Source organism: Pongo pygmaeus, chromosome 1 (assembly GCF_028885625.2).
Source record: "Pongo pygmaeus isolate AG05252 chromosome 1, NHGRI_mPonPyg2-v2.0_pri, whole genome shotgun sequence".
In the NCBI taxonomy this organism is placed as follows: domain Eukaryota; kingdom Metazoa; phylum Chordata; class Mammalia; order Primates; family Hominidae; genus Pongo; species Pongo pygmaeus.
In genome coordinates this window covers 98,622,081-98,648,566 of record NC_072373.2, presented here as the reverse complement: position 1 = coordinate 98,648,566, position 26,486 = coordinate 98,622,081, and the positions used below count along the sequence as shown (strand labels likewise).

At 53.1% G+C, this 26,486-nt stretch overlaps 1 protein-coding gene across 2 annotated transcripts; it reads right to left on the bottom strand.

Annotated features, from left to right (window-relative positions):
• Positions 1-2: 2 nt before the first annotated feature.
• RORC (RAR related orphan receptor C) lies at positions 3-26,486 on the bottom strand. 2 transcript variants are annotated; one of them, XM_063650883.1, is made up of 12 exons: positions 26,396-26,461; positions 25,196-25,400; positions 23,675-23,704; positions 11,426-11,511; positions 10,903-11,044; positions 9,152-9,664; positions 8,813-8,934; positions 7,725-7,857; positions 7,459-7,566; positions 7,176-7,286; positions 5,560-5,669; positions 3-1,747 (listed from the first exon to the last, which is right to left on the bottom strand). In XM_063650883.1, exons 2-12 carry the CDS (start codon positions 25,395-25,397, stop codon positions 1,586-1,588), a joined length of 1,719 nt encoding a protein of 572 aa, XP_063506953.1. In that variant the 5' UTR covers positions 25,398-25,400; positions 26,396-26,461; the 3' UTR covers positions 3-1,585. The 2 variants fall into 2 exon arrangements, with proteins under 2 accessions (XP_063506953.1, XP_054331235.1); XM_054475260.2 differs by lacking the exon at positions 25,196-25,400 and having other exon boundaries at positions 5-1,747; positions 26,396-26,486.

Sequence of the window (26,486 nt, the reverse complement as noted above, 5' to 3'; positions counted from 1 at the left end):
CCTCACTGAGGGACTGCTCCACCTGGGGAGAAACTGCAGGGGCAGGGTGAGGGTGGGTTAGATCTGTATAATGCTGATGGATTGCTGAGCTGGAAACCTGAGTCTTGACCCAGGAATGAGACTGGAGAGCAGGCATGCAGGTAATCTAATTTAAGGATCTCCCCTACCCTCTGACACACACACCTCTTGCCTTTAAAATCATTTTATAAAGAATGGCACAAGTTGGGGTTTATGTTTACTCAGATGAACCCGTCCCCTTAGAGGACACAATCCCACCCCCAACCCCCCAACCCCACGACTGCCCATCATTGCTGTTAATCCCTCAGGGGAGGGTTCACAGCTGTTTATGAAGCCAAGAGAGGTTCTGGGCAAGATCACAGCTGGGGAAACAGGCCCAGGCCCTGCTCCCTGGTGTCCTCCACGCTGGAGTCAGCGGTGCCCAATGACGGGGTGATGTGATCACATCTGCTTCCTTCTCCACAATAAGAGCAGGGCTGGCAGGCAGGCCAGGAAAGTCCTCCAGGGTCTGATCTTGCCTTCTGACTGACCAGTGCCAGCGACCTCTGCTTCTCTTGGGGCTTCTAGTGGTAGAAGACAGCTGGAGCTGCGGTGGTGTTTGGATCACCCCAGGCCCAAGATCAGTGGACCGGAGCACCATGAAATGTTTGGGAGGGTCCCTCAGGATTGGGACTTTCCCCTGAGGCCTCTAGGCTCCTCCAAGCTGTGGCCTCAAGGATAAGAGAGATTGTGTCAGGTTCATGTGTCTCTGGAACTGCATGATTGCTGTTGAGTCTGTATGTGTTTCACCTGTGTATGGATATGTGTCTCTGATCAGATTTGTGCCAGCTCCTAAAGTCTATTTTTAAAGTGCACATAAGAAGTTTGAGTTTTAACTCTATGTCTGAGATGCTGTTGGCCTTCATTGTACCCTAGTCCCACACCCAAATCCCATAAAACAATTATCTCCAGCCTCTCATCCTCATCCCATCCATTTTTGGTTAGACCCCAGGTAAAGGGTAGAGTGCCCAAATACTTCCTTGCTGAGCTGGGAGGAAGGCAGAGGCAGAAAATGTAAAGCTCCAGATTCATTTTATACAGGTCCTTCTGGGCTCTCACTGCCAGTCTCTGAGCTTGATCCATCTCCCCAAGCCGAAGCCCAAAGGGAAATGCAATGAGGTATTTCAAAGGCTTATTCTTAGCTTCTGAGCTTCTGAATGAATTGTGTTCTATTCATCCAGGGAGCCCTGGATGCCCCTGTTTTCTTGAGGATGTCTTGGTCTCCCAGAAGTCCTTATATCCCAGCCACCCCACACCTTCCAGAAGCTGGGTGTGAAGGAATATGGGAAATGAGACAGGTCAAAGCTGAGGCTGGAGATGGTATTCTGCCAGCCCCACCCTCTGGCGATTGTCCCACTGCCAGGCCAGCCTGCTGACAGAAAGCCAGCCGCAGCATCTGCTCACTTCCAAAGAGCTGGTGGGGACCACCCTCCAGGGTTCATGGGAAAGGAAAAGGCAGAGGGTGGAATGGGGTCCAGGGAGGTGGGCCAGCAGGCCATAGGGAGAGGCAAGGAGTCCCTCTTCCAGGTCACTTGGACAGCCCCACAGGTGACTCGGTTTCAGTGCTGAAGAGCTCCTTGTAGAGTGGAGGGAAAGTGGCTTGGACCACGATGGGGTGGAGGTGCTGGAAGATCTGCAGCCTTTCCACATGCTGGCTACACAGGCTCCGAAGCTTCCCCTTGGGTGGCAGCTGGATATGGGTTAATGGGGAAGGGAGGGTCAATACTTCAGCTCTCCTCAGAGCAAAGAAGTCCGCTCGTTCTTCCTGGGCTAGGACCAACCCTCCTTAACTTCCCCTTATGTACTTGGCACTTTGGCACCAGCCAAATCCCACTGGTAGAAGTATGTGTGTGTTCAGGACACTGGAGGGAAGCAAGAGTGGGTAGGGGACAGGTGAATGTTTTCTGGGTGAAGCCCTCAATTTATGTTCCCAATACTTCTAGAATGAACCTTGTCAAAGACTCTAATGTGCACTTCGTGCTTTTATAAGAGTGACTGTCTGTGACTCTTATTGCATGCTGTCACATGCCTCTGCCTTTGTGCATGTTGCTCCCCTCTTCCCATGACTAATCCTTACCCTCTAGTGTCACCTCTCCTAAGACTATTTCCCTAACTGCCCCCCATCTGGATTAATGGCCCTTCGTTTGGGCTTTCCTCTGTGTAGCACTTACTACAGTGCAGGAAAATGGTCCAATTTGTCTGCCTTCCCACCCTAGATTTCAGCTCCTTGGCTGAGGTCTCTCTTTCCCTGTCTCCTTTGTACCTATCATAATGCTTAGAACATGGCATATGCTTAATAACTCTTTGAACTAAACAGACTTTCTAAGCAGGCACCTAACACAGCAAGTAGCAAACCAATGCTGCCAGCACTCAGCCAAAGGGGAGATGAAAAAGGCACAGAAATCAGTGAGCAGACGGAGACAGGGAGACCTCACTGGAGCAAGGCTGAAAGAACAGTTCATCTCTTGCAGTCTCCTCTATAACCAAGGGGCTTAAAAATGTCTCTTGCCTGCCATTGCCTCCCTCCCCCAGCTTAGTTTCCTTGGAAAGAGGCAGTCAGGGAAAAGCAGGCAGCAGGGTGTGATCCCTTCATATCTCCTGGATTCTTTCTCTTCCTCGCCACTGCTTTATTCTGAGCTTTTTTGGGCTATGGCAATAGCTTCCTTCATTCATTCAACAAATATTTGTTGAGAACCCATCTGAATCTGAGCTAGGCACTGTGATGGCCTCTAGTGATATATCAGATATATCAGTCAATAAAATATAATCTGTACCTTGATTAAATTTACATTCTGGTGAGGGGCCCAGAAAATAAATATGTAATGTGTCAGATAATAAGTTCTTCAAAGAAAACTAAAGATTTTTGTATGGGGTTACTGGTTAGGAAAAACCTCTCCCGAATGAAGAGATGGAGTAAGCCATTTGGAAAACTGGGGGAAGAACCCTCCAGGGACTACAATAGCAGGTACAAAAGCCCTGCGACTGGGTTTGATGTGTTCAAGGAATAGCAAGGAAGCAAGTGTGGCTGCAATGGGTGTTTGAAGGGGCAGTGGAAGATCAGGTGAGAAAAGAAGGCAGGGATCATGTTATGAGCCAGTTGACCATGACACAGACTCTAGATTTGATTCTCGGCATCACAGGCAGCTACAGGAGGGCTGAGAACAGGAGTCAAGGCCGGGTGTGGTGGTTCACACCTGTAATCCCAACACTTTGGGAAGCCAAGGTGGGCGGATCACCTGAGGTCAGGAGTGATCTCCTGACCAACATGATGAAACCCCTGGCCAACATGATGAAACCCCGTCTCTACTAAAAATACAAAAATTAGCCGGGCATGGTGGCACACCCCTGTAATCCCAGCTACTCAGGAGGCTGAGGCAGGAGAATCGCTTGAACCTGGGAGGTGGAGGTTGCAGTGAGCCGAGATCACACCACTGCACTCCAGCCTGGGCGACAGAGCAAGACTGCCTCAAAACAAACAAACAAACAAAACAAACAAACAACAACAACAAAAACAAGAAAAAAACCACAGGAGTGGGGCATGATGAGATTGCATTTTTAAAAGGGCTACCGTGGGTGCTGAGTAGGTATGGTGTGGTTGCTACAGGGCAGATGAGGGTGGAACAGGGTCTCAGTTAGGAGGCCTCTCTTAAAGTCCAAGTGAGAGCTGAGAGCTGGCAGGGGCCGGGGTGGTGGTAACAGTAGGGAAGGTGATGTATTTTGAAAGCAGATCCAACCAGATTTGCTTTCCAATTGCTCTCCCAGATTCCTGTCTCTCCTCCTTCAAATCCATCCTGTAGCAGATTAAAGTTCAAGTTCTTCAGAGCACAGACTGTGTAAGTCATTGCTGTATCCTTAACACCCAGCCCTGTGCCTGGCACATAGCAAAGGCCTGCTTGAATAATTACATAAATGGTTCCTTTATACTGGTTCCAAAGTAAATTGCCTAAATGACAGCTCTGATTGTGTCATTTTTCTAGCCTTTGGAGCTCCCTGTGGCCTAGAAATAAAGCTTTAACTCTTATATGGCATTGAAAGTCCTCTCTGATTTGCCCCTGACCTAATTTTCAAGCTGATCATCTGGTGCTCTTCTGCCCCATCAGTCTATCCCAGCTCCTGATTTTACACTTTAGTGAGGATGTACCATGAGCGATTCTCCACATACACACTATTTTACCTCCTTATTTTTGCTCCTGCTGTTCTTGGTCTTCATTGTACCCTAGTCCCACACTCAAATCTCATAAAACAATTATCCCCAGCCTCTCATACTTGTCTCATCCATTTTTTTGGTTAAACCCCAGGAAAAGGATTTTTTTTCTTTTTTTTTTTCTTTTTTTTTTTTGCTCCTATTGTTCCCTAAGCCTGGAATGCCTGCCCCACCCCCATGAATGCCTGTTAAAATCTTAAATCATTCATGGCCTAGTATAAATGTCATCTTCCCTGGGAAGTATTTATGACCCACTCCTTTTACCCCCAAATTATTTTTAATCCCTGTTTTATACTCTCATAACATTTTCCTGGTGTCTCTTATTACAGTTATACATAAAGGACACACAGATAGAAAGAGCACAAAGAGCACTGGGATTCAATCTTGCATTTAAGTCAATGAAGTCCCCTGATAAGCTACAAGGAGATTTTTTTGTTTTTTTTAGAGCACTGGGATTCAATCTTGCATTTAAGTCACTGAAGTCCCCTGATAAGCTACAAGGAGATTTTTTTTTTTTTTTTTTTGAGACAGAGTTTGCTCTTGTTGCCCAGGCTGGAGTGCAATGGCACAATCTTGGCTCACTGCAACATCTGCCTCCTGGTTTCAAGCGATTATCCTGCCTCAGCCTCCCAAGTAGCTGGGTCTACAGGCGCCTGCCACCATGCCTGGCTAATTTTTTTTAGTTTTAGTAGAGATGGGGTTTCACCATGTTAGTCAGCTGGTCTTGAACTCCTGACCTCAGGTGATCCGCCCGCCTTGGCCTCCCAAAGTGTTGGGATTACAGGTGTGAGCCACTGCGCCTGGCTGCTACACAGGGAGATTTGAACACCCGTCCTATTGACTGGGTTGCCATGAGGATGAGAAAGCATGTCAGCAAAAGCACTCTGTTAATTGCATTATTATTATATCACATACCACATTCTACTCTATGTTAGAGTTAGTGATACACAGATCTCTTCTTCATACCAGATTAAAATCTCTTGGTGGGGGCAGCAACCAAATCTCTGTATCTTTCCACAATGCCTTGTACAAGCAGGTGCTGGGTAAGTGCTGGCTATATTAAACTGAATTGTTCCCTGGAGGTCCCTCCCAATTCCAGGCCCTCTAACTTTCCAGTCTTTATGCACATGGAAGTAGCTGTTCATTCCCTTAGTTTCCACTGCTGATGCAAGCTCTGTAACAGAGCGTGGTACTCCCGCACTCCCTCCTCTGTACCCACAGACCCCGGCCCTCACAAACTCTGATGTCACAGAGCTGGCGATGGGCCTGGCCTCTTCTACCCCAGGGACTGCTCCTACCTTTGCCAGGATGCTTTGGCGATGAGTCTTGCAGAGATGATGATGAAAGGCCAGCTCCAGATTGTACTGCAGCTGTTCTACTTTCCTTTTCTCTTGGAGCCCTGGCCGGTCTGGAGGAGGGGGTGGGACCGTAATGAGAACAAGAAAGAATATGGACATTAACTCCCAACAAAAGGGTGTATCTTTTTGGACATCTGTGCTGGATAGAGGTCTTCTAAGCTGAGCGCGTACATGTGTGTGCCTTGGTTTGATAATGGTAAGCTCTGGGACGCTGGGCTTGGCTAGCTGTCTACAAGGAAAACTGGGAAGAGATGAAAAGTATGAGAATTTCTGATCTCCTGACTCCAAGCTACCTTTTCCCTGGTAACCTGATATTCCACATAGCTCATTCAATGCTAGGCACTAGGATTCTGTCATAGGGGGAACAAGAGTTGGAAAAGAGCTCCCCCATGTACGAAAAATGCTCCTGGTAGGAGGTGGCCTTCCTGAAGGTGCCTAGGCCTGCACCAGGGGGCTTGCAGCAATCTGTGACTAACTTTTGCCCTGATTCTATAAAATACCCAGAAGTCATCTTTAAAGTTTTTATCTTCTAGTTTTAGGGGCATATTTAGGTGTCCACTCACTGGCAGAGCCAGAAGACTGATAGTCTCGATCTGCAAACCCAGGTTAGCAGCTTGACCCACTTCCCTAGGTTCTCTGAATATTTAGCATTCAGCTGGCTCAGCCAAGCTACTCCATGCCAGGGGAGTGGATAGGATATCCAGAGTCTTCCTATTATAGGCATACAGCCTTAAAATTAGTTCACAGAGAGCAGTGATTCTTAATCTTGGTGGCCTGGGGGTGGCTGTTAAAATTCAGTGCACCCCTGATCAATTACATATGATCCCAGTCTTATGATGATTTGACATACTATTTTTTGATTTTATGTTGGTGAGAAAGCCACTTGCATTCAGTAGAAACCATACTTTTAATACCCATGCAACCATTCTGCTGTTCACTTTTAGAACCATATTCAATAAATTACATGAGCTATTCAACACCTTATTATAAAATAGGCTTTGTGCTATATGCTTTTGCCAGACTGTAGGCTAATGTAAGCATTCTGAGCATGTTTAAGATAGGCTAGGCTAAGCTATGACATTCAGTGGGTTAGGCGTGCAATTTCAACTTACCATATTTTCAACTTATGATAGGTTTATTGGGACATAACCCCATCATAAGTCACGGAGCACATGTACACTGGAATCTCTGGAAGTGGGACCCAGGCAGCAATAGTTTTTAAAGCTCCCCAGGTGATTCTGATGTGTGCTATAATGAAATCACTGCCATAGACTAACAATCAGATACATTTTTGTCAGGAAAGTGGCTCATTTCCTCTCAACCTCATTTCTCCTCACTTCCCACAACCCCACCTTATGCTGCTCTTGTCCCTCTCTGAGAGTCCTCTGAATCTTTATTTTAACTCATTCTATTTTATAGCAATACTGAGTAGGGCTCATTCTGCTGTTTAAAGCAATTTCCCAGATTTAACCACATCTGAAGGTCTAGACTCTTCTTCGATATCTGCCATGCCCCTGCCACCTGAATGTCCTTCACCCAAGCCCAGCGACACTCACAGGCATTGATGAGAACAAGGGCTGTGTAGAGGGCAATCTCGTCCTCGGAAAAGTGCAAGGCACTTAGGGAGTGGGAGAAGTCAAAGATGGAGCTGATGAGCTCGCTGCAGCCTGATGGAGTGGAAATGAGAAAAGTGAGAGAGTGGCTGGAGCGATGGTGCCCGAGGACACCGCCCTTATGATGTTTAGAGCAGAGGGGGCAATTCGCCCTGAAAAGAGGGTCACAAAGCTTTGCCTGGGGTTGGCATCAGAATCTTCTCTCTCATTTCTCCCTGCCCCTCACCCAAGGCTCGGAACAGCTCCATGCCACCGTATTTGCCTTCAAAAAAGACCGTGCGGTTGTCAGCATTGTAGGCCCGGCACATCCTAACCAGCACCACTTCCATTGCTCCTGGGCAGTGGGGAGAGAAGATGCAGGGACAGTGTCAAGCAAAGCCAGAGTCTGACTCTGTCCCCCTGATTTCCTTAAGCCACCTCCCTCCACTTGGCTCTGCCCCCTGCCGTGCTCTGTCCCCTTGCCCCCGGGCCTGCCCACCCATCCCTGGGCACCTGCTTTGAGAAGCACAATCTGGTCATTCTGGCAGAGCTCCATAAAGCCTGAGAGCCTCTTGGCGAACTCCACCACGTACTGAATGGCCTCGGTGAGGTGGTGGGCACAGCGTTCCCACATCTCCCACATGGACTGCAGGGAAGGAGGAGGGTCCCGCTGTAGCGCTCTGTGTGGCCCTGTGATCCTCCTGAGCCCTGGAGCCCCACCTAATAAACTGCAAGGGGTAGGCTCTGAACGCCTATGTTCTCAACTAGCATTTTCAAAAGCCTGGTCTTAGCACAAATGCACAGATTCCTGCCAGTGAGTCCCACACACTGAGCACCCACCGGCTGCTGACACCGAGTTAGCTGTTGTGAGGGAATCAAAAAACTATGAGATACAGCTTTGCCCTCCAACAAGGTACATCTTGCTGAGGTGAACAGGACATACTGCTGCCCCTTCCCCCACAAAGGTTATGCCCAAGGTCTCAATAACCTAGAGAAGCAAATGTGAAGTGCCAAACGAGTGTGTTTAGAGCAGGTGGTATCATGAGAGTGTGATCGAAAAGGCAGCATAAGTTTTGGAGCCTGATGAATCTGAATTTGACTTTGGTTCCACCACTTTGTGACTTTGAGGAAATCTATTAATCCCTCTAGGCTCAGTTTCTGTCTGTTAAAAGTAGGAATAAATGTCACCCTCATAGGTTGGTTGTGGTAGGGGCTGAGGATAATTTACATAAAGCATTTAGCACAATGCCTGGCAGAGAAGGGGTGTTAACAAATGGTAATCAGGGTTCTGATTATTGTTATTGTTGATGGAAGAGGAGGAAGGAGGGTGCACCAAGGTCTGCATGGTAGAGGAGGTAGGATGAAGGCCAGGTACAATTTTAATAGGCAAGAACTAAGGAAAAGCGCTCATCCATCTGCTGGGGTGTAGACAGATACACACATTCACGACTGTACATAGAAGGTGTGCACATGTTTGTTGGCCAGCCTGTGTCTGTGATGTCCCACCCTGCCCCAGGACCCAGGCGTGTGCAGGTAGCCATCTCTGAACTCTCCCCGTGGGGGTGGGATAAGTTGCCTTCCTGCAGGTCTCCTGGCCTCACCTTCCTCTGGTAGCCAGTCACTTCCTCCCGGGAGAAGATGTTGGAGCGCTGCCGCAGCAGGTCCTCCAGCCGCAGCTGGCATGTCTCCCTGTAGGACTTGCAGACACTCTGCACCAGGTGCTCTGGGGCCGGAGAAGGAAGGCATGGCTTGATCTCAGCCAGCTCCTATGCCTACCCACGCAAGGGCACTTCTCAGCCTGGCCTGGCCTGCTCCGCCTCCTCCCTCCGCCCCTCGTCTGGACCCCTCAATTCCCTCAGGCGCATGTTTGATTGATATGGGGTGCTGGTGGAAACCCCTCCCTCATCTCTACCACACTCTCCACCTCCCCAGCTGCTCACCTATCTCTGTCAGGGAGGCATAGGGTGCCTCCGGTGTGCTGCGGAAACTGGGGCTGCCGTAGCTGTCTGGGCCCTGTCCCAGTTCCCCAAGCCCAGGATGCCTGTGTTCCTCAAAACGAAGTCCACATCGGTCAGGGGTCAGCTGGCTGCCTGTGCTATAGAAGCTCTCTCTGCCCTCAGCCTTGCCCCGCTCAGGGCTGTATTCAAGGTGGCATGAGGCCCCATTGAGCCCTGCCTTGGCCAAGTTGTTGGAATATGAGGGCCCAGAGCCTGAGGCTTTCAGGAGGCCAGGGGGACAGGCAGAAGCCTCAGGCAGGTCAGGCGAGGAGCCCAGGGGCAGCTGCCCGTCTGGGAGCCCCAAGGTGTAGGTGAGGGTATCTGCTCCTTGGGCCCCTGCTGGAGGGGTCTTGACCACTGGTTCCTGTTGCTGCTGTTGCCGCTGCTGCAGCTGTTTCTGCACTTCTGCATGCAGGCTGTCCCTCTGCTTCTTGGACATGCGGCCGAACTTGACAGCTGAAAGAGGTCCAGGGACCAGGGGTTTATGAGGCAGGAGAACATGGCACAGGGCAGGGTCAGCAGGCATTTGGTCATTAAAGGATTAACTTGCTGCTCTCTGAATGGCTGACTCCAAGCACAGCTTCTCTAGCCTTTAGGGAACTTATGCTCAAGACCCCGTCCACCTCTCACTCTTGTTTGCTTCTGGGGTCTGTCCAGCCTGCCATTTCAATCTGCTAAGCAAAATCTTCTAAGTTCTAAATCAGATTTGAATCATGGCAGAATTCAAGCAATGAGTCTAGGCTGGGGATTCTGGCCTCCAGATATTGGGGCTGGGGGTGGTCGAGCAGAGGGCCTCCAGCTGTATTGGGGTCACCTCGCCTTTTTGGGAGGGTCGGAGGAAGAAGAGAGCTGAGAACACAGGTCTCCCTGTGGTCAGGCCTGCAGGCTCCCTGGTGACCTAGATACTCACCACAGCCCAACCCGGGCTCCGCGGCTTGTTTCTGAACATCCTCTTCTGCTCTCTCTTTCCTGCCTTTTTACTCCCCCCGCCACCCCTCCCAGGTGTGGGGGCACAGCCCCTCGCCCCGCCTGCCCCTTTGCACCCCTGCGTGCTTCCTTTTGCTTTGTTATTTTGGGCACTGAAAAGTGCTGACGGGCTCCTTCTGGCTCCTCATCACCTCATGCCCCCCCAGCTCCACCCTAGGCTCCTTCTGTGGTGGTGGAGGTGTGCAGGGGGACCGGTGAGGAGGTGGTGGGTGAGGAGGGTGGATAAGGCACCAGGAACACCAGCCCTCCCCCACGACCACCCTCTGGTTGTTCTCAGGCCAATTCTGTTTCCATTCGTGGCTATAGTCCTGTGTCCAAGTATGGGAATGGGGGACTAGGAAAGGAGATAGAGCTAGAACTACAACAACGGGGTAGCAGGGGAAGGTGCCAGAGCTGCATGGGAGCCGGGCCAGAGGGAAGCAGAGTGAGGAGAATTCATTCCAAGTAAGAAGAGGTGAAGAGGTATGGGACCGTGGAAAGAGGAGGTTTGTTCTAGCAAAGTCTAAAGCTGGGGACTCCAAAGAACTTTGATGGGGGTGACCCATCCATCCCTGCAGGGGAGGAGACGAAGGGTTGTAAGGGGGAGGAATGGAGAGGAGACCAGAGGACAGGCAGTCTTGCAGGTTAAGCCTTGTCTAGCTCAGCAGGTCAGGCTGCCCCTCTGGAGACACCAGGAAAACCCCAGGGGGCTGTCGACTTGGCCTCACCATCTCGGGACATGCCCAGCGCCAGGCATTTCTGCAGACGGCAGTGCTGGCATCGGTTTCGGCTGGTGCGGTCGATGGGGCAGTTCTGCTGACGGGTGCAGGAGTAGGCCGCGTTACAGCGCTGGCTCCGGCGGAAGAAGCCCTGGGGAAAGCAGGTGGAGGGCAAGACTGCTTATCCTGGTCAGGCCCAGCTCACTCACAAAGGCCTCCAGCCCACAAGCTCTGGCAGCTTTTCTACATCCCACGACCTGTCAGTTTTCTCTCTCCTCCATCTATTTGTGTAATTGCAATTTATCCTGTAGTCGTTTCCCCAGCTTAAGACAGGGCCCTGCCAGTGTTGAGGGCCCTGCAGGGAGGCGCTACTCAAGCATTTTCCTGGCTGCCCAGGAGATCATCCCTGGAGTCAGAACAAAGGCCATTAAGCCCCTTGTTTATCTCTAAGGAGACGCTGTGCGTGTGTGTGTGTGTGTGCGCTTGTGTATGCACACGCACACATGCATGCATACACATGCCTACGACTCACCTTGCACCCCTCACAGGTGATAACCCCGTAGTGGATCCCAGACGACTTGTCCCCACAGATTTTGCAAGGGATCACTTCAATTTGTGCTGGAAGAGAGAAAGAGAAGTAGGTCAGCCCAGGAGCCTTTTCTGCATTCAACCACCATGTACCTGGGCTGCAGATACAGGTACCTGGTGCTTCCCCTACTTCTCCAACCAGCTCCAGCTTGCTGTTTCCCGCTTGCAAAATGGAAGGGGAAGTGAAATGCCAAATGCTTCTCAGCACAGGGTGTGAGGAAGCTGGGTTTGTTTCACAGAGGAGGGGAGTGTTGAGGGGTAGCCGGGAGTTGTATCAGTGCTATGGAGGCAGAGAAAGCAGCTGCAGAGGGGCCACCTGCTCAGCCCTTCGAGTTGAAAAGCTCCAGTTGCCTCCCTCCCGCCTTGGGACATAGGACTCCTCACTGCCTCACAACACCTGCTTCCCGCCCAAGGGGCTTCCTCTGTGCCTCCCTCCCCCACTGGGGCTCAGCTCCCATGGGCAGAGTGTAGGGTATAACAGGAAGATGTGGTACACAAGGGGTGGAGGATAGGCAGAGATGCCAGTCCTTCCCAGCCAGACAGTGAAGGCTCAGGGAGGTGCTATACAGAGACAGGGTGAAGGGGTGGCAGGGAGGAGCCCAGGAAACTGGGGCTCAACACCCCAGCTCTGCTGGATGCCTGAGAGCCCAGGGAAAGAATTAGCCAGGGCTCTTAGGCTCTTGGCCCCAGAGCAGAGAGAGGGTGGCTTTGTGTACATCCGTGTGTCTGAGTGTGAACACTTATGTTTGTACAAAGGTATCTGTATCCACTTGTGTGAACATGAATCATCAATGTTAAAAATGGCTGAGACTAGAGACCATCTCATTCAACCTCTTCATTTACTGATGAAGAACGAAGCCAGATAAGGCAAAGCGGTTGGGCCAGGGTCATAGGCTAGTTTGCCTGAGAGCTGGGTCTACACCCCAGTTCCCCTGAGCTTTCCATTATTCTGTTCCTGTGTACCTGTCTTTTGGGGTACACATTTCAGTGGGCATGTTTGAAGGTGTGCTTGTGCGTGTGCATATGCAAGAAAAGTACGTGTCATTTGTGAGCCTACGACATATCTGGTTGCTCCTGCGTCCACACGTGCATATTTGTATATTAGCGTCTGCTCATGGGGCACTAGGACCCCAGGTTCTCTCTCCCACTGAACTCACTGTAACCTGTACCTGCTTCCCCACCCCTGTGGTTTGCTGCTGGCCCTAGGCTCAGCTCTGCTTTGCCCTGTTCCTGTCAATGCCCACGACTCTCTGCTGAGCTTCATGGGACCACAGGAGGCCTTCTCCCAGCTCTTCCTTGAAAGGTAGCTGGGCAAAGCTTGGGATCCCTGGTTACTGTAGGTGTTTTTAGCATTTCCCAGAGCACATGGGTCTCTTTTCCACCATCACTGACCTGCTGCCTCCCCTCTGAGTGGGGAGCCTTGGGGCAGGACAGGCCAGAAAAGTGAAGAGAAGGGCCAAAGCCCCTTTTAATCTATTACATGTCTCCCACCAAAGGGGCAAAAGAAGTGGCAGCCTCTCTGGAGGGCGAATGTACATTGCTGTGAGCTCACCTCCAGTCCCTGGCCTGGACACTGGTCACATGTAGGGCCTGTTGATGTGAAGTAGGCAGGGAGACCAGGGCTTGCCCGCCATTCCCAAAAATATTATTTCCATCATTCTTAAACCATCATCCCTCAGGCCAGACTTGAGGTGAGTCAGAGGCAGTAGCTGCCCCCGACGGGGACAGGGCACATGGGTGTCTGAAATCCGTTCGTTAGCACTCAGTTCCTCACCCAACCCCCAGCCACATGTGCCTGCCCAGCAGCAAGCTTCCAGTGCTCACACTGTAAGCTGTGGTCCCCCCAGGACCAGGCGGTAAGTGAGTTTTCCAGGTTCTTTCCCGTAAATTAAGAGCAGATTTTAATGCACGGAGGGGAAGAGAGAATAAGAGGGCACTGGGTGTCTGGAACAGGGGCAGAAAATATGGGGGCCCCCATACTTCTAGTCACTTAGATTCTCCCTCTAGACCTGCGTTTTCTTGTCTGCAAGATCAGGCTAAAAGTATTATTGCCTGTCCATGGGGCGATTGTAGGTAACAGAGAGTAATGAAATGATATCACCCATGGAAAGCACTGTGTATTCAAGTTACTCCTGAGCAGAGGTCAGGCTGAGAAGCCCAGTGGGCCTGGCAAGGCTGAGAGGAGCACTCAGGCCCTGTGGACTCTGTTCTTGCCCAATACCTCCCCCTCCAACACTGCGGCATCTCTCTTTTCAGTGGCCTAAGACCAGAGATGGGAGAAACCAACGTGGGCCACCCAAAACAGTAAGCAGGAGGGAGATTAGGCCAAGCCACAGTGGGAACTCGGGCTCTGGCCCAGCAGTCAACCACAGGCCTCCCTGCCTCTTCCCTTCTCCAAGAGCCACATCCGCGTGCGTGTGTGTGCTGACCACATGGGTGACCCCAGACACATCTCCCTGCCCCATGCTTGACCCACTGCTGCTCCTGGCCCTAGGAACCTCACAACAGTGTCACCAAGACCTTGACCTTCTCATAGGAAGATGCGGCCAGTCAAGGACCCCCTTCGCAAATACCCATGTTTGGGGGACACCAAAGCCTTGGACTCCAGCCACCTGGTCAGCCCATCCTCCATCCTCCCAGTCCAAGACAGAATTACCCAGTGAGACAGGCACACAAGGCCAAAGACTCTGAGCTAGAATGTCAGACCCCCTAGCCTCACTGAGCTGGAGAAACCAAGAGGTTTGGGTCCAGGAAAAACAGAGACATAGATCTAGGGATGGAGAGACGGCTGCGGAAACACTGAAACACAGAAAATCCACGCTTGTATCCTGGCCTTTGCCCAACCCATGGCCCCCTCAGCACTTCAGGCCCTCTAGTCCTGCTCCCCTCTCCTTCCCCTGCCACCTGCACTCCCTTCAATGCCATCCACCCAAACCTCAGAAAGAAAGTACCAGTGCTGTGTACATGAGGGTGTGTGTTACTTGTAGAGAAGGGGTGGGGGAGAACGGGAAGGGGGCTGGTAGACTTGGGGGTTGGTGAGAGGAGCTGAAAACACCTCTGATGATAACTCACCTTCAAAAGCTACCCCTGGGAGACACGTCCCTGAAGCAGCAGGTGGTGGGAACTCAGATTGGGGAGAAAGAGCTGAGTAATCACAGGATTACTCAAACTGTTGCCCAGGAGCCAGGCCTGCCAGGAACTTACCATCTAAGGGCCTGCCAGTGCCAGGAACTAGAGCCAAGCAAAGGTCAGGAACCTCGAACCAGCCCCTGCACCACTGCTCCCATGGCAGCCCTAACTCTACCCTTGCCTGCTGTCTTGGAAAGATCTTTGCATCTCACCTGCAGCTCTCTCACTGTAGCTCTCTCCTGAGAGAGAGCTTTCTCCAAAAGAAAACTCCAATTCCACATGCTTCCAAAAGGAGAGACAAATGCCCAAATGCACCCGCCAGCTCCTTAAGTCATCTAATGACTGAATGACTATGGCTTTTTGCATCTCAAACAAGATTACCTGGGGATTTGAGGTGGGACTCAAGATTCTGCACTTTGGTCAGCTCTTAGTTGGTGCCTAAGCTTACTGGTCTTCAGCCTATACTTTGATAGCAAGAACTTAGTCCCTATTCCTGCCTTTTTGCCAGGCTGCTCCTTCCAGGGAGTGGGGCTGGGGTTGGCGATCTTTTCCTGAGCTCATTCTTGTATATTTTCTGCCATCCAGTGTGATCTCTAAAACTTCATTCTGAGACAATACTAGAAAAAGAAACTGAATCTCCTCTGGATTGCTTTAGAGACTGAAGTACCCCCAGGAGCATCGTAGTAGCTCCTCCTATGAGGGGAAATACGGTAGAGGCAAAGTCCTCCATCCTCCTCTAATCGAGCCTCTCACAGCTGTGAGATTCAGTGATAGTGCTTTGAGTACTTCCAGAGCCTGGCCCTGTGCCAGCTTAGGAAGCCAACCCTGGGCCCTGTCCAGGTGCCCTATGCCACAGAGAGGAAGTGGTAGGAGCAGGGGAGGGGCTGCAACCCAGGGGGATCTCTCCCCTCAAACCCCAGAATCACCACCCCGCCACCGTCATGGTAGAGAATGGGTTCACACAGAGAAACCCCGGGGTCCTCATCTCCTCCTGGTGCCTCGTCAATCTAGAGCTGGGCCTTTTCCTCTCCTCTTTCTCTCTCCCTTTTCTCCAGTGGATACTGGTTAGGGAGAAAGGATAATGATAGACATAAGCATTGGCTGAATTCTTACTCTGTGCCAGGCTTTACATGCATTTTCATTTAATGATCACAACAACCCTGTGAAGTAGGCCCTGCTAGTATCATCCTCATCTTACAGATGAGAAAACTGAGGCCTAGAGAGAATAAGCAGCTTGACTAAGGTCACACAGCCAGAAGTGGCAGATCTGGCATTTGAACCTAGATCTCTGTAATTCTGCAGCCAGTGCCCTCAAGCCTTAAGCTATATACTTTATGAGGATAAGACGCCCAAATGCACACTGGAGACCTGGGTAGAGGACATGGTTATTTGGCTGTAGGGGAAAAAGTGTGAGGTGAGTGTGGTGGTCTAGGAGCAGAATTCACAGAGGAACCCCACAGAACTAAAGCCAGGACTCCTGTGTGTATAAAGATCCCAAGAGATATTATTCCCTCTGTCCCAACTCTTCCTCTGAGGTCCCAGCCTCCTCCTGCCCTTACCCCTTTCTCTAAGGCCAAGTGGGACGACTTATATATCCCAACAGGGTTCCCGGGGACTCCTCGGGAACACCACAGCCCCTTTAGGGTATAGACTAGGTTTCCATACATCTTGGTATGCCTCTCTTTGCAGAATGAGTGAATGAGTGAGAAAGAGGAATGCATCTCTTTCCTTAGCTTGAGCTTCTCCTCTCCCCACAGCCAGAACTCTCTGTCTCGATCCCCACCGAGACCACAGCTCCGGTCAGGGGTCACTTGAACACCCCAACCTGTCACCAGCCTCCCTCCTTTCTCAGCTCTCAGTTCCCCCAGCTTCTGCAAAGCTGGAAACCAAGGTGGTGGCACCACAGGGGAGCGGGAGCGGGAGGGCTGGGTGGGGGCTGGGGGAGAAGCGGTTCTACCTGGTGAACACTCCCCCCGGCCCAGGCCAGGGCCCTCACCACAGCTCCTGGTGAGAATTTTCTGCTGAAACACCCAGATCCTGGGGCTGAGAAAATAGTGAAGCTAAAACTCAGGTGGGCGAGGGAGAGTCTGGGGTTTTGAAAAGCCATGAATGACAGCCAACCAGCCACCCGAAACCCCCTCCTGGTGCCTCCGCCACCCCCGCAGTCTGGGACTGGAGAAAGGCGAGTGAAAACAACCAGTGAATGGGGGAGGGGATGAATCACTAGGAGGAAGCTCTGGCGAGTGGGAGCCCAGACGTCACCATCAGCACCTTCCCTGCCTTCAGGGCCATCTGTCCCCCATCCCAGAGTACCTTTGCTGCTCCAGGAGGGTAGTGGACCCAGAAAGACCTTGGCTCTGGCCCTGAGGCCCTGCCTTGTTACTGTCCCTCTCGCAAAATAGATATCTCCATCCTTTCTGAGCCTCAGAGCCCCAGGCAAGGGGCTGCACTGCAGCACCAGGCGTGGAGGTGAGACCTCAGAAAGGACTAGCTATATGGGAACGGGAGCACGGGCCTTGGGCTGCCTGCCTGGGAGAGACCTTAGCCCTTAGAAAGTCCTGTTCCCTGTTTGTCAGCAGCACAGAGGCAGGGGACGGGGAGGAGCCCTTGGTAGGGACCGAATATTTTTATCGTGCTGGGACAAGCTGAGTCTTTTCAGAGTCTAGCACCTTGGGCTCGGTGGTTTGGTATTTCTGTTAGGAATGGGAAGACGGGGAAAGAGAAGGGTGCTGGAGTGATGCAAGGAAGGAAGAAGCCCTTCACGGAGTCCTAAGACGGCCCTGGGCTCTCAGGGTGATATCTGTGTACCCTGGGGACTTGGAGTCCTTTCTGGCCCACTGTTCCTCATGATCATGACCAAACCTAAGAAAGATCAGCTCATAGACAGTGACCTCGCACCCCTCGGCCTCCCACCTCCCCATCCAGGCCAAATGACAGGGCCTGAGTGCCTATTGGCGCCATGCTGGCCATGCCCTTAGGGGAAGATGTCTGGGCTACCCTCAGTCTGGCTGGCTGTGAGTCTCTTTGGAGTACAGACACATTATCTCCACTTGACAGCAGCAGGTCGGATGGCAGGGTGCTGGTGCCATCCTTGTCAGAGCCGCCCTACTTCCCCCTTACCGCTTGCCTAGACCCTGTGTCTCCCTGTCTTCCCTTTACCGCCAGTTATCTTTTCTCTCCGCCTCTCCCTGTGTCTATGTGCCTTGTGATCTTCTGCACTCCAGCTCTGTTTCTGGGCTTCACACCTTCATGTTTGTTTGTTTAAGAGACAGAGTCTCGCTCTGTCACCTAAGCTAGGGTGCCGTGACATTGATCATAGCTCACTGCAGCCTTGAACTCCTGGGCTCAAACGATCCTCCTGCCTCAGTCTCCTGAGTAGCTGGGACTACAGGTACATGCCACCATGCCTAGCTAATTAAAAAAATTTTTTTTGTAGGGACGGCGGCTCACTTTGTTGCCCAGGCTGGTCTCAAACTCCTGGCCTCAAGCCTCAGCCTCCCGAAGTGGGATTATAGGCATGAGCCACCGTGCCCGGCCACACCTCCATGCGTTTGGCTCTATTGGTGTTTCTCCATCCACACCTCCAGCTGGACATTACTTTCTCCCCAGGTGTTCCAGAAACCTGCCCTTTGAGTTAGGCCTCTGCATCTCTCCTTATTTCTTGATCTGTTTCTGCTCCTTTTGTCGGGCCCTTGGTCTCTGGGTGTGTCACAGTCCCAAGCCCCATGTGCTTTGACTCTCACCATCGGCGGTTGGAGGGGCTGGTGGTGGTTGGCACTCATTGGGGTCAGATAACTTGGGGCTATGAGATACCTGTAAATGTCCAAGTGAGAAGGACCAGTGGCACTGACCGCCTCATTGGAGGAGGCCCTCTCTCCTACTTCCCAGCCTGGGTGGGGCTGTGTGTGTGGTGGGGGTGGGAATAATGGAGAGCTGGCCAAGTGTCTCCCTCGGCCCCTGCTGGGGACTCCCGCCCCGCTGCTGGGCTAGAAGCACACCTAGTCATTTCATCCCAGGGTTGATTTGCTCATTAGGGGCCATCTCTGGGAAGACCAGTCTGCCAGCATTTGCTGCTAATAGAGAGAAGCTAGAAGGGAAACTGAAGCTCCAGGGGGCCCTTTCCTCTGTGTAGAAGCTGTTGGCTCTTCTCTCCAGCCCTCCTTATCCACCCCAGCTCATATGCCTGCACTGTGGCCTCAGTCCCCATCACAGAAGTGGAATTCTTTTCTTTCCTTGGTTTCCCTTCCTTCTAACCTCTGGGAGAGCTGAGTCTCCTTCACCACCATTGGGGATGCCCGCCTCAGGGCACTGTGCTCTCTCTTGGCCCTGGGCCTTTGGAACTGGGAGACTCTCCATAGTTGGTTTTGTTGTTCTATCTTAAAATTCACCTCCCTTGTTTTGCAGATGGTAGACCAGGGCCCAGTGACTTGGCTTGTCTAAGTCTATATGGCTAGCCAGTGACAGGCGGCACAAGAGCCTGGTCTTACACTGTCAGTCCAGGGGTCTTTCCAGGACTCAATACGGCCTCCCTTCTGTGGCTTGTGGGAAGACCCCAGGTTGAAGCTGCGGCTGCCTCAGGCCTCAGCCATAGGGGCACGGGGCTTCCCTTTTCCTCCTTCACCTTGTGCTCTGAGAGCTTCTCTGGCTTCCCTGGCTTCCCTTTACAACAAGTACAGGGGACTTCCTGAGGTTGCCCACCCTTGCTCTGCTGGAAGGCACAGGAACCCCAGACATCTGCCCACCAACTGTTGGCCCAGGGCTCCAAGCCAGGAAAAGGGTGAGGCCGAGGTCTTTCCAATCCCATCTCCATTGCCTTGCTTCCCCCGTCAAATGGGTAACTGACCCTGGAGAACCACACACACACACACACCCGCCCCCCACACACACACCCCGCACACATGCACACACACACACACACACACGCGCAGGCATGTGCCCGGGTGCACGCTGACTGGATTCCACATAGCCCTCATGTCCCTGGGTTGGGCAGAAAGCCTGGTGGCTTTGAGGCCTGGACGCGGGGATTCTGTGCCCTGCTGCCTGCCAACCTCAGTTGACTCTCGCCGTCCTGTTGCTTCAGAGCACAGCAACTGCTCTGGCCTCCTTTTACTCACAAGCAGGCTGGAGGCACAGAGAGAAACACTGTAACAAGGGAAACACTGTAACACTGTAACAGGAGAGTGCGTTCAGGGCCCCTAGTAATTACCAGCCCCCATCAGATACCAGCTGTGTAACGTTGGGTGAAGTACGCAGCCTCCTTGGCTCTCAGTCTTTTTGTAAAATGAGGGGCCTGGATACCTCAGATACTCTTGGAGGTTCTTTTTGGAACTCAGGAATTCCTCAACAGTCCTCTTACCATTGCTGCTGTCAGGGAGCCGCCTGGCCAGCAGGACTCCCCAGCTGCTCCACCCATCTCCCAACAGATCTTGACCTTGACCAGTACGCACCCTGCCAGGGAGGAGCACTCAGCTTTGCTCACACTGTTCCCAAGACATCCTCCTTTCCAGAGGGGTGACGACAGGGTCCAGGCTCCCCCGCCCCCAGGTGGCCCCATTCACTTACTTCTCATGACTGAGCCTTAGCTCTGCCGGCCTTGGCTCCCTGTCCTTCTCAGCAGGGGGTGGTCCAGGAGTGGGGTGCAGCTGGTGGCAGAGGCGGGGCGAGGCCCTCTCAGCAGCACCTCCGCCTGAAGCTCTGCACCTAGCTCTCTCCCCCAGTGCTTCTGGGCTGGGGGGTTTAAGCTCTGCACCACACAGGTGGCCAAGTGACAACCCCCCACCCCACCCCCAAGGGGTGCAGTGAGTAGGATGACAGGCGCCCCACGTGGCCAATCTGGGCCTGGGGCAGGGTGTGAGGGGAGGGGCAGCCAATCGTAGGGGGCGTTGGAAAATTCCAAAACCACATGCGACAGCCACACGCGGTAAAAGCTGTTTCCACCCGCCAGGGTAGTTCTGGCTGGGGAGCCGGAATGGAGCTCACATGAGCCTGAGGCCAAGTTTCTACTCCTCCTTCCCCTGAGGACCTTCCAAGCCTGACCCTCTTTGCCAGGTGACTTCAGGGACAGGGATGTTTTCAAAGGTAAGTCACAGGATGTCTGCCTGGGGTGGTGGCATGTGCCGCCTGACACCCTGTGGACTGCCAACAGCCATACCCAGTGGGGTGCAGCCTGGGGGGCTGTCCCACCACCCCCATGCCCACGCTCCTCCCTGCAGACACCACATATAACTTGCGGTAGGGAATACATAGAAATGATAGAAGCAGTAATAATCACCAGGCAAATACCCACAATCCGCAGAAGGAAATCAGAAATTTCCTTAGGAGCCAAACTGCTGAAATTGGAGTGTAGATAATGATCATCATCACCATCATCATACTCATAATCATAATAATAGTGCTTACTATTATGTGTCAGAAATGGTTCTCGATGTTTTATGTGGATTATCTAATCCTCACAAAATATGTGGGCCGGAGGCGGTGGCTCACGCCTGTAATCCCAGCACTTTGGGAGGCCGAGGCAGGTGGATCACCTGAGGTTAGGAGTTTGAGACCAGCCTGGCCAACATGGTGAAACCCCATCTCTACTAAAAATACAAAAATTAGCCAGGCATGGTGGCGAGCGCCTGTAGTGCCAGCTACTCGGGAGGCTGAGGCAGGAAAATCTCTTGAACCCGGGAGGTGGAGTTTGCAGTGAGCTGAGATAATGCCACTGCACTACAGCCTGGGCAACTGAGTAAGACTCTGTCTCAAAAAGAAAAAATAAAAAAACTTTATGAAGTAGCTACCATTATCCTCATTTCGAGGAGGAAAGTGAGACACAGAGAGGTTAAGTAACTTGCCCAAAGTTACACAGCTAGTAAGTGGCAGAGTCAGGATTCAAGCCCAGGCAGATTGGCTTCGGATCCCACTTGAAGGATGGGAGGGTTTTTCTGGTTCAAGTCTGCTTTTGAGGATGTCTCAGCCTGGGAGGTCCCTCGGTGTGTGAGTCTCCCTGGAGTGTTTTTTGGCCTGGGGGAGGGGGGTCGTTCTCAGGGGCCAAACAATTCCAGAGACCTTCTCAGCCTCTTAGGTGCTCTGTGGGGTACGTTGGCTTTGAGAGTCCCTCTTCAGGGCCCCTCAGTATTCAGGCTCCCTGTTGGTCTGGGGAGTTCCCCCGGGTTCCCCATCTTGGACCCCCATCTTGGGGTTCAATTCAGGAGCCAATTTTCAGAGTCTCTAGGCCTGGGGGAGGCCTTAATGTCTCCTGGATTCTGTGGGGCAAACTCCTGAGAGGTATCTGATCTTGCTAGGACTCTAGACCCTCTCATCCAGGCACAGGCCTTTCCTTGCCTTCCTGGGCTTTCCTGGGGCTTCAGGAGCTGGCCCGTGGAGTCAGGGAGAGGCTGTCAGCCTGGATCCTCAGGACGACACTCTTGGGGTGGGGACACGAGGACCGGTGGGATGGGAAAGGGATAAGGAGGTATAGTCCTGGCTGAGGTTTCTGAGGTCAGGGCTTAAGGGTAGGGATAGGGTTTGACCTCTCCCAGTTTCTGCTGCTCCGAAAGTCCCCCTACTCCCCCCACCCACATGAGGTCCGTGACCCCCTCCCCCAGCTCACCCGCGTCACTCCCTGACCCGCTTTCCTCCCAGGGCCCTGCTCAGCATTTCCGTGGGGCCCTGTGGCTAGGGGCAGGCGAGACACTGATCAGGATTATGCTGAGCAAAGCAACCCCCACTCAGGAGGAGGTAGCATCCTGGATGGCCCTCAGCCTTGGGCTGCCCAGCTCAGGGAGAAGGGCAATGCTTTGCTCTCCGAGATGTCTCTACTTGGAACAGGGAGGCTCTAGACAATTTTGGCAGTGGGCGAGATGGCAGTGAGCTCTCAGGAGGAAATGGCAAGGCAGTCAAGGGATGGCTATGGAGAAATGGTGTGGCCACTCCTACCCTGGAGGGATCCTGTCGATTCAGGGACCCATGCTCACAGAAGGGCACGCATGGCCCTGATGGACATAGCTTTGGGACTGTGTGCATTCTCTGGGGGACTAGCCTTTGCCACAACCTAGGAGAGGAGAGCTGATGTGCTGAGTGGTGCCTAGAGAGGATTCTTATTCACTAGCGTCCACTGGGAAGTCCTCTCTGAGTTCTAGTGCCCTTCTTACCTGCTGTAGTCTGGCTTTCAGGGCCCCAGGACACAGAGTGCCCCTGTCCATTCTGTTTCCTACAGAGATAAAGCTCTCCTGCTCTCTAGTCCTGCACAGGCTGGCTCCAGGCTTGTTCACACCTCAGGATGTGTTAACCACAGAGATGAACACCAAACCTGGCTCAGCACCACAAAGCTTGGTGCAGGCTGGGCACGGTGGCCCATGCCTGTAATCTCAGCACTTTGGGAGGCTGAGGGGGGTGGATCACAAGGTCAAGAGTTTGAGACCAGCCTGACCAACATGGTGAAACCCCGTCTCTACTAAAAATACAAAAATTAGCCAGGCGTGGTGGTGGGTGCCTGTAGTCCCAGCTACTCGAGAGGCTGAGGCAGGAGAATCCCTTGAACCTGGGAGGTGGAGGTTGCAGTGAGCCGAGATTGTGCCATTGTACTCCAGCCCCGGCGACAGTGCGAGACTCCGTCTCAAAAAAAAAAAAAAAAGAAAAACAAAAAGCCTGGTGCAGGTTCCCCGTCTCCCTTGGCAGCAATGCTGAGTTCCTGAGTTCCTGAGTCCACCCTGCCTCCGCACGCCCCCCCTACCTCTATCTCCTTCCTTCCCCGGCCTGGCAGTCAGCCCCCACCCCCTCCCATCTCCCTGCCTCTGTCCAGCATCTCTCCTCGCCTTTTTTCATAAGGCGATTCCCTTTTCCTTTGTTCTTTCCTGGTTTCTTTATAGCGTTTCCTTTCATGCTTCAGGCTTCTTCCTCATCTCCTCCCATTGCCCTGATCTGTGGTTTCCTCGCACCTCCCCTTGCTTTCCTGTCGCTTGCCATCTCTTCCTGACTCCTCCACCTCTGTCCAACCTCAGTCCCCTCACAGATCACTTGCTGAATTATTCTCCATCTCATTATGCCCCCGCCATTTTCTTGCCCCGGACCCCTTACTCACAGGTGTGGGTCTTCTTTGCAGCCAGCAGCTCTGTAAAGACAAGAGAGGGGGTTGACGTCAAAGGTTGAAGACCATGATGGGCTGAGACACTTCCCTCACTCCTAGGATCCCACTGCCGCACTCCTTCCCTCAGAGCCTGGCATCTGAAGGGCAGGCAGGCCACCCCCTGCAGTGCCCCTCTCTCCTCCTCTGCCCTTGGGCCACACTGGCCCTCTTCCAGGTACCCAGAAGTGTCAGGCTCCTCACTGCCTCTGGGACTCCCCCAAGCTGCTCCTTTGCCTAGAATGCCTGTCCCTCCTGTACCCCTTAATCTAGCCAACTTCTCTTTCTCCCTCACGTCTCTGATTGTGTCTCTTCCTTGGAGAAGCCACACATACCCCCTTCCCCTACCCTTGTGCTGACACATTTAGCTCCTTGCATTTTATTTCCTGGCACTCACCATGTCACCAACTGTCACCTAACTGCTGTAATTGTGTCATTGTCTATGAAATGGGTCTTCCCTGCCAAATCGTAAAGCCCTGTGAAGGCAGGGACTGTGTCGGTCTTATTCACCTTGTAATTTCCAGAGGTGTCGGTCTTATTCACCTTGTAATTTCATTGGAGGTGCACAAGAAATATCCTACAGCCAGAGTTAAATCTCTGTGGGACTGAAATCTCTTGGTTGCTTATCTATGCCTGAAAACACCAGGGCTTCAGAGATGTGGGGGTTGGGAGTAGGGGGAGAGGATGTTTGGAGGAAGAAGAGAGGAGAGCTGCAAACACAGACCCCTCTCTGGCTTCCATGGGCCAGGCTTCCCTGGCCTACCAGCCTGAAGAGGAAGGCATCCCTTCTCTGCTGCTGCTGCATGGCCGGGTCTGGGTGGAGACTGGGCAGTAGGGAGCCTGAGTGGGTTGATGGGGGTCACACGGATACGCGGACCTCCAGGAGAAGCAGCCGTTGAGGGGAGGGCCTCAGCTGGAGCATGGTTGGTGGGGGGGAGTGGGTGTCACCCATTCATGCAGTTAGCATCTATGAAACACCTAGCCAGGGAGCCCCGGGAAAGAAGATTCCCTTGCCAGACCTTGGCCCATTTCCTACATCCACATGGCAGCTCATCACAGAGCACAGGGCCAGCCTTTTGTCTCAGAAAGCCCTTCAACCATGCCCTACACCCCCTATAGCTTCCCTAACCTCTGACACTGTTCTGTTATTTTTTTTCCTTCTGCTGTTCAGTCTTGACACCCGACACACACACACACACACACACACACACACAATGCCCTTCTGCCCGGGAGATGCTCCCCACTGGCAGGCCGTGGTCACTGGGCTGTGTGAAGGCGAGTGGCCTGATGGCCTGGTTCCTGCTGGGGTGAGGGAGGAGAAAAGACTGCCCCGAGGTGGCAAGGCCCCACCCAGCCCCGCCCATCTCCCCTTGCTCCTGCCTGGCCCCACCCAGCTTCCTCCCTGACGTGGCACCGGCTCCTGGCCTCTAGCCTTGCACCTCAGAGCAGTCCTGTGGTGGGGGTGCTCCCCTTGCTCACCCAGGCAGCCAATTCTTCCTCCACCAGTTGGCCCTGGAGCTTGGTGGCTGTGGCCCTCAAACTTTCCTCCTCCGTGCTCACAGCTGACCAAGCCTGTAGCCCTGCGATCCTGCTCTGAGGGGGTTCCTGACTTGGACCATGGGTGGGGCCAAGGACGGCCTGACATTCTGTCCTTCCCTGCTGACGGCCCAGTGCCCCACATTCTCTGCAGAGATGAAATCCCACACCCCTGGGTGAGTGGCGAGGAAAGGACCAGGCTACATGGTCACGGGCAGCTGACAGGGTGTGGTTCCCCCTGCCACACTCCCCAAGTCCGTCACTCCTTAAAGGACAGGTTTCTCCACTGGTGAATGAACAGAAGGTGGAGCAGCCAGCCTCCCGGCCACTGCTGTCTGGGGTCCTGGCCAGATCAAGGAAGCAGTGTCCCTGTGCCTCCTGGGGCAGGCCCACACCTGGGAGGGCCTGTCCACATTCTGATCCCTTGCTGGGTGTAGATCTGGCTCCCCTGACTTGGCTCTTCCCTCCCCATCTACCCTCCAACCTGTTCCTTCCTTCTCCCGCTTCTCCCTTTCTTTCCTGTTTCTCTCCTTTTGCGATTTCTTCTCCTCTGTCATCTCCCCAGCCTCTCCTCCCGTTTCTCCTCTAGTTTCACTCCCTGCCAACCCAGGGCTTTCTCCTCTGCACTCTTGTCCCTCCCTCCCCTCCTCACTTCTTGCCCAGTCTTTTGCCACTTCTGCCCTCTGAACCTCCGGCAGTCTCTTCCACCTGCAGGCAGGGCCATGGGCCTCTTACCCCATGAGGCTTGGTGCTGTCTCTGTGGGGCCCTGTCCATGGGGCAGCTCCCCTGGTGCCTCACTCCCTGCCAACCCAGGGCTTTCTCCTCTGCACTCTTGTCCCTCCCTCCCCTCCTCACTTCTTGCCCAGTCTTTTGCCACTTCTGCCCTCTGAACCTCCGGCAGTCTCTTCCACCTGCAGGCAGGGCCATGGGCCTCTTACCCCGTGAGGCTTGGTGCTGTCTCTGTGGGGCCCTGTCCATGGGGCAGCTCCCCTGGTGCCTCACTCCCTGCCAACCCAGGGCTTTCTCCTCTGCACTCTTGTCCCTCCCTCCCCTCCTCACTTCTTGCCCAGTCTTTTGCCACTTCTGCCCTCTGAACCTCCGGCAGTCTCTTCCACCTGCAGGCAGGGCCATGGGCCTCTTACCCCGTGAGGCTTGGTGCTGTCTCTGTGGGGCCCTGTCCATGGGGCAGCTCCCCTGGTGCCGTCCTGGCTGCCCTGGCTGCCCAGGAGGGCA

Excerpts from the sequence above, each read along its gene's own strand:
- RORC (XM_063650883.1), bottom strand. The coding sequence starts at position 25,397 with ATGTGGGGCACTGGGCCGTCAGCAGGGAAGGACAGAATGTCAGGCCGT. Across the intron at positions 8,935-9,151 it reads TGCCTCCCTGACAGAGATAG|AGCACCTGGTGCAGAGTGTC; the intron begins GTGAGCAGCTGG and ends CTCCGGCCCCAG. Across the intron at positions 1,748-5,559 it reads GCCAAAGCATCCTGGCAAAG|CTGCCACCCAAGGGGAAGCT; the intron begins GTAGGAGCAGTC and ends ACCCATATCCAG.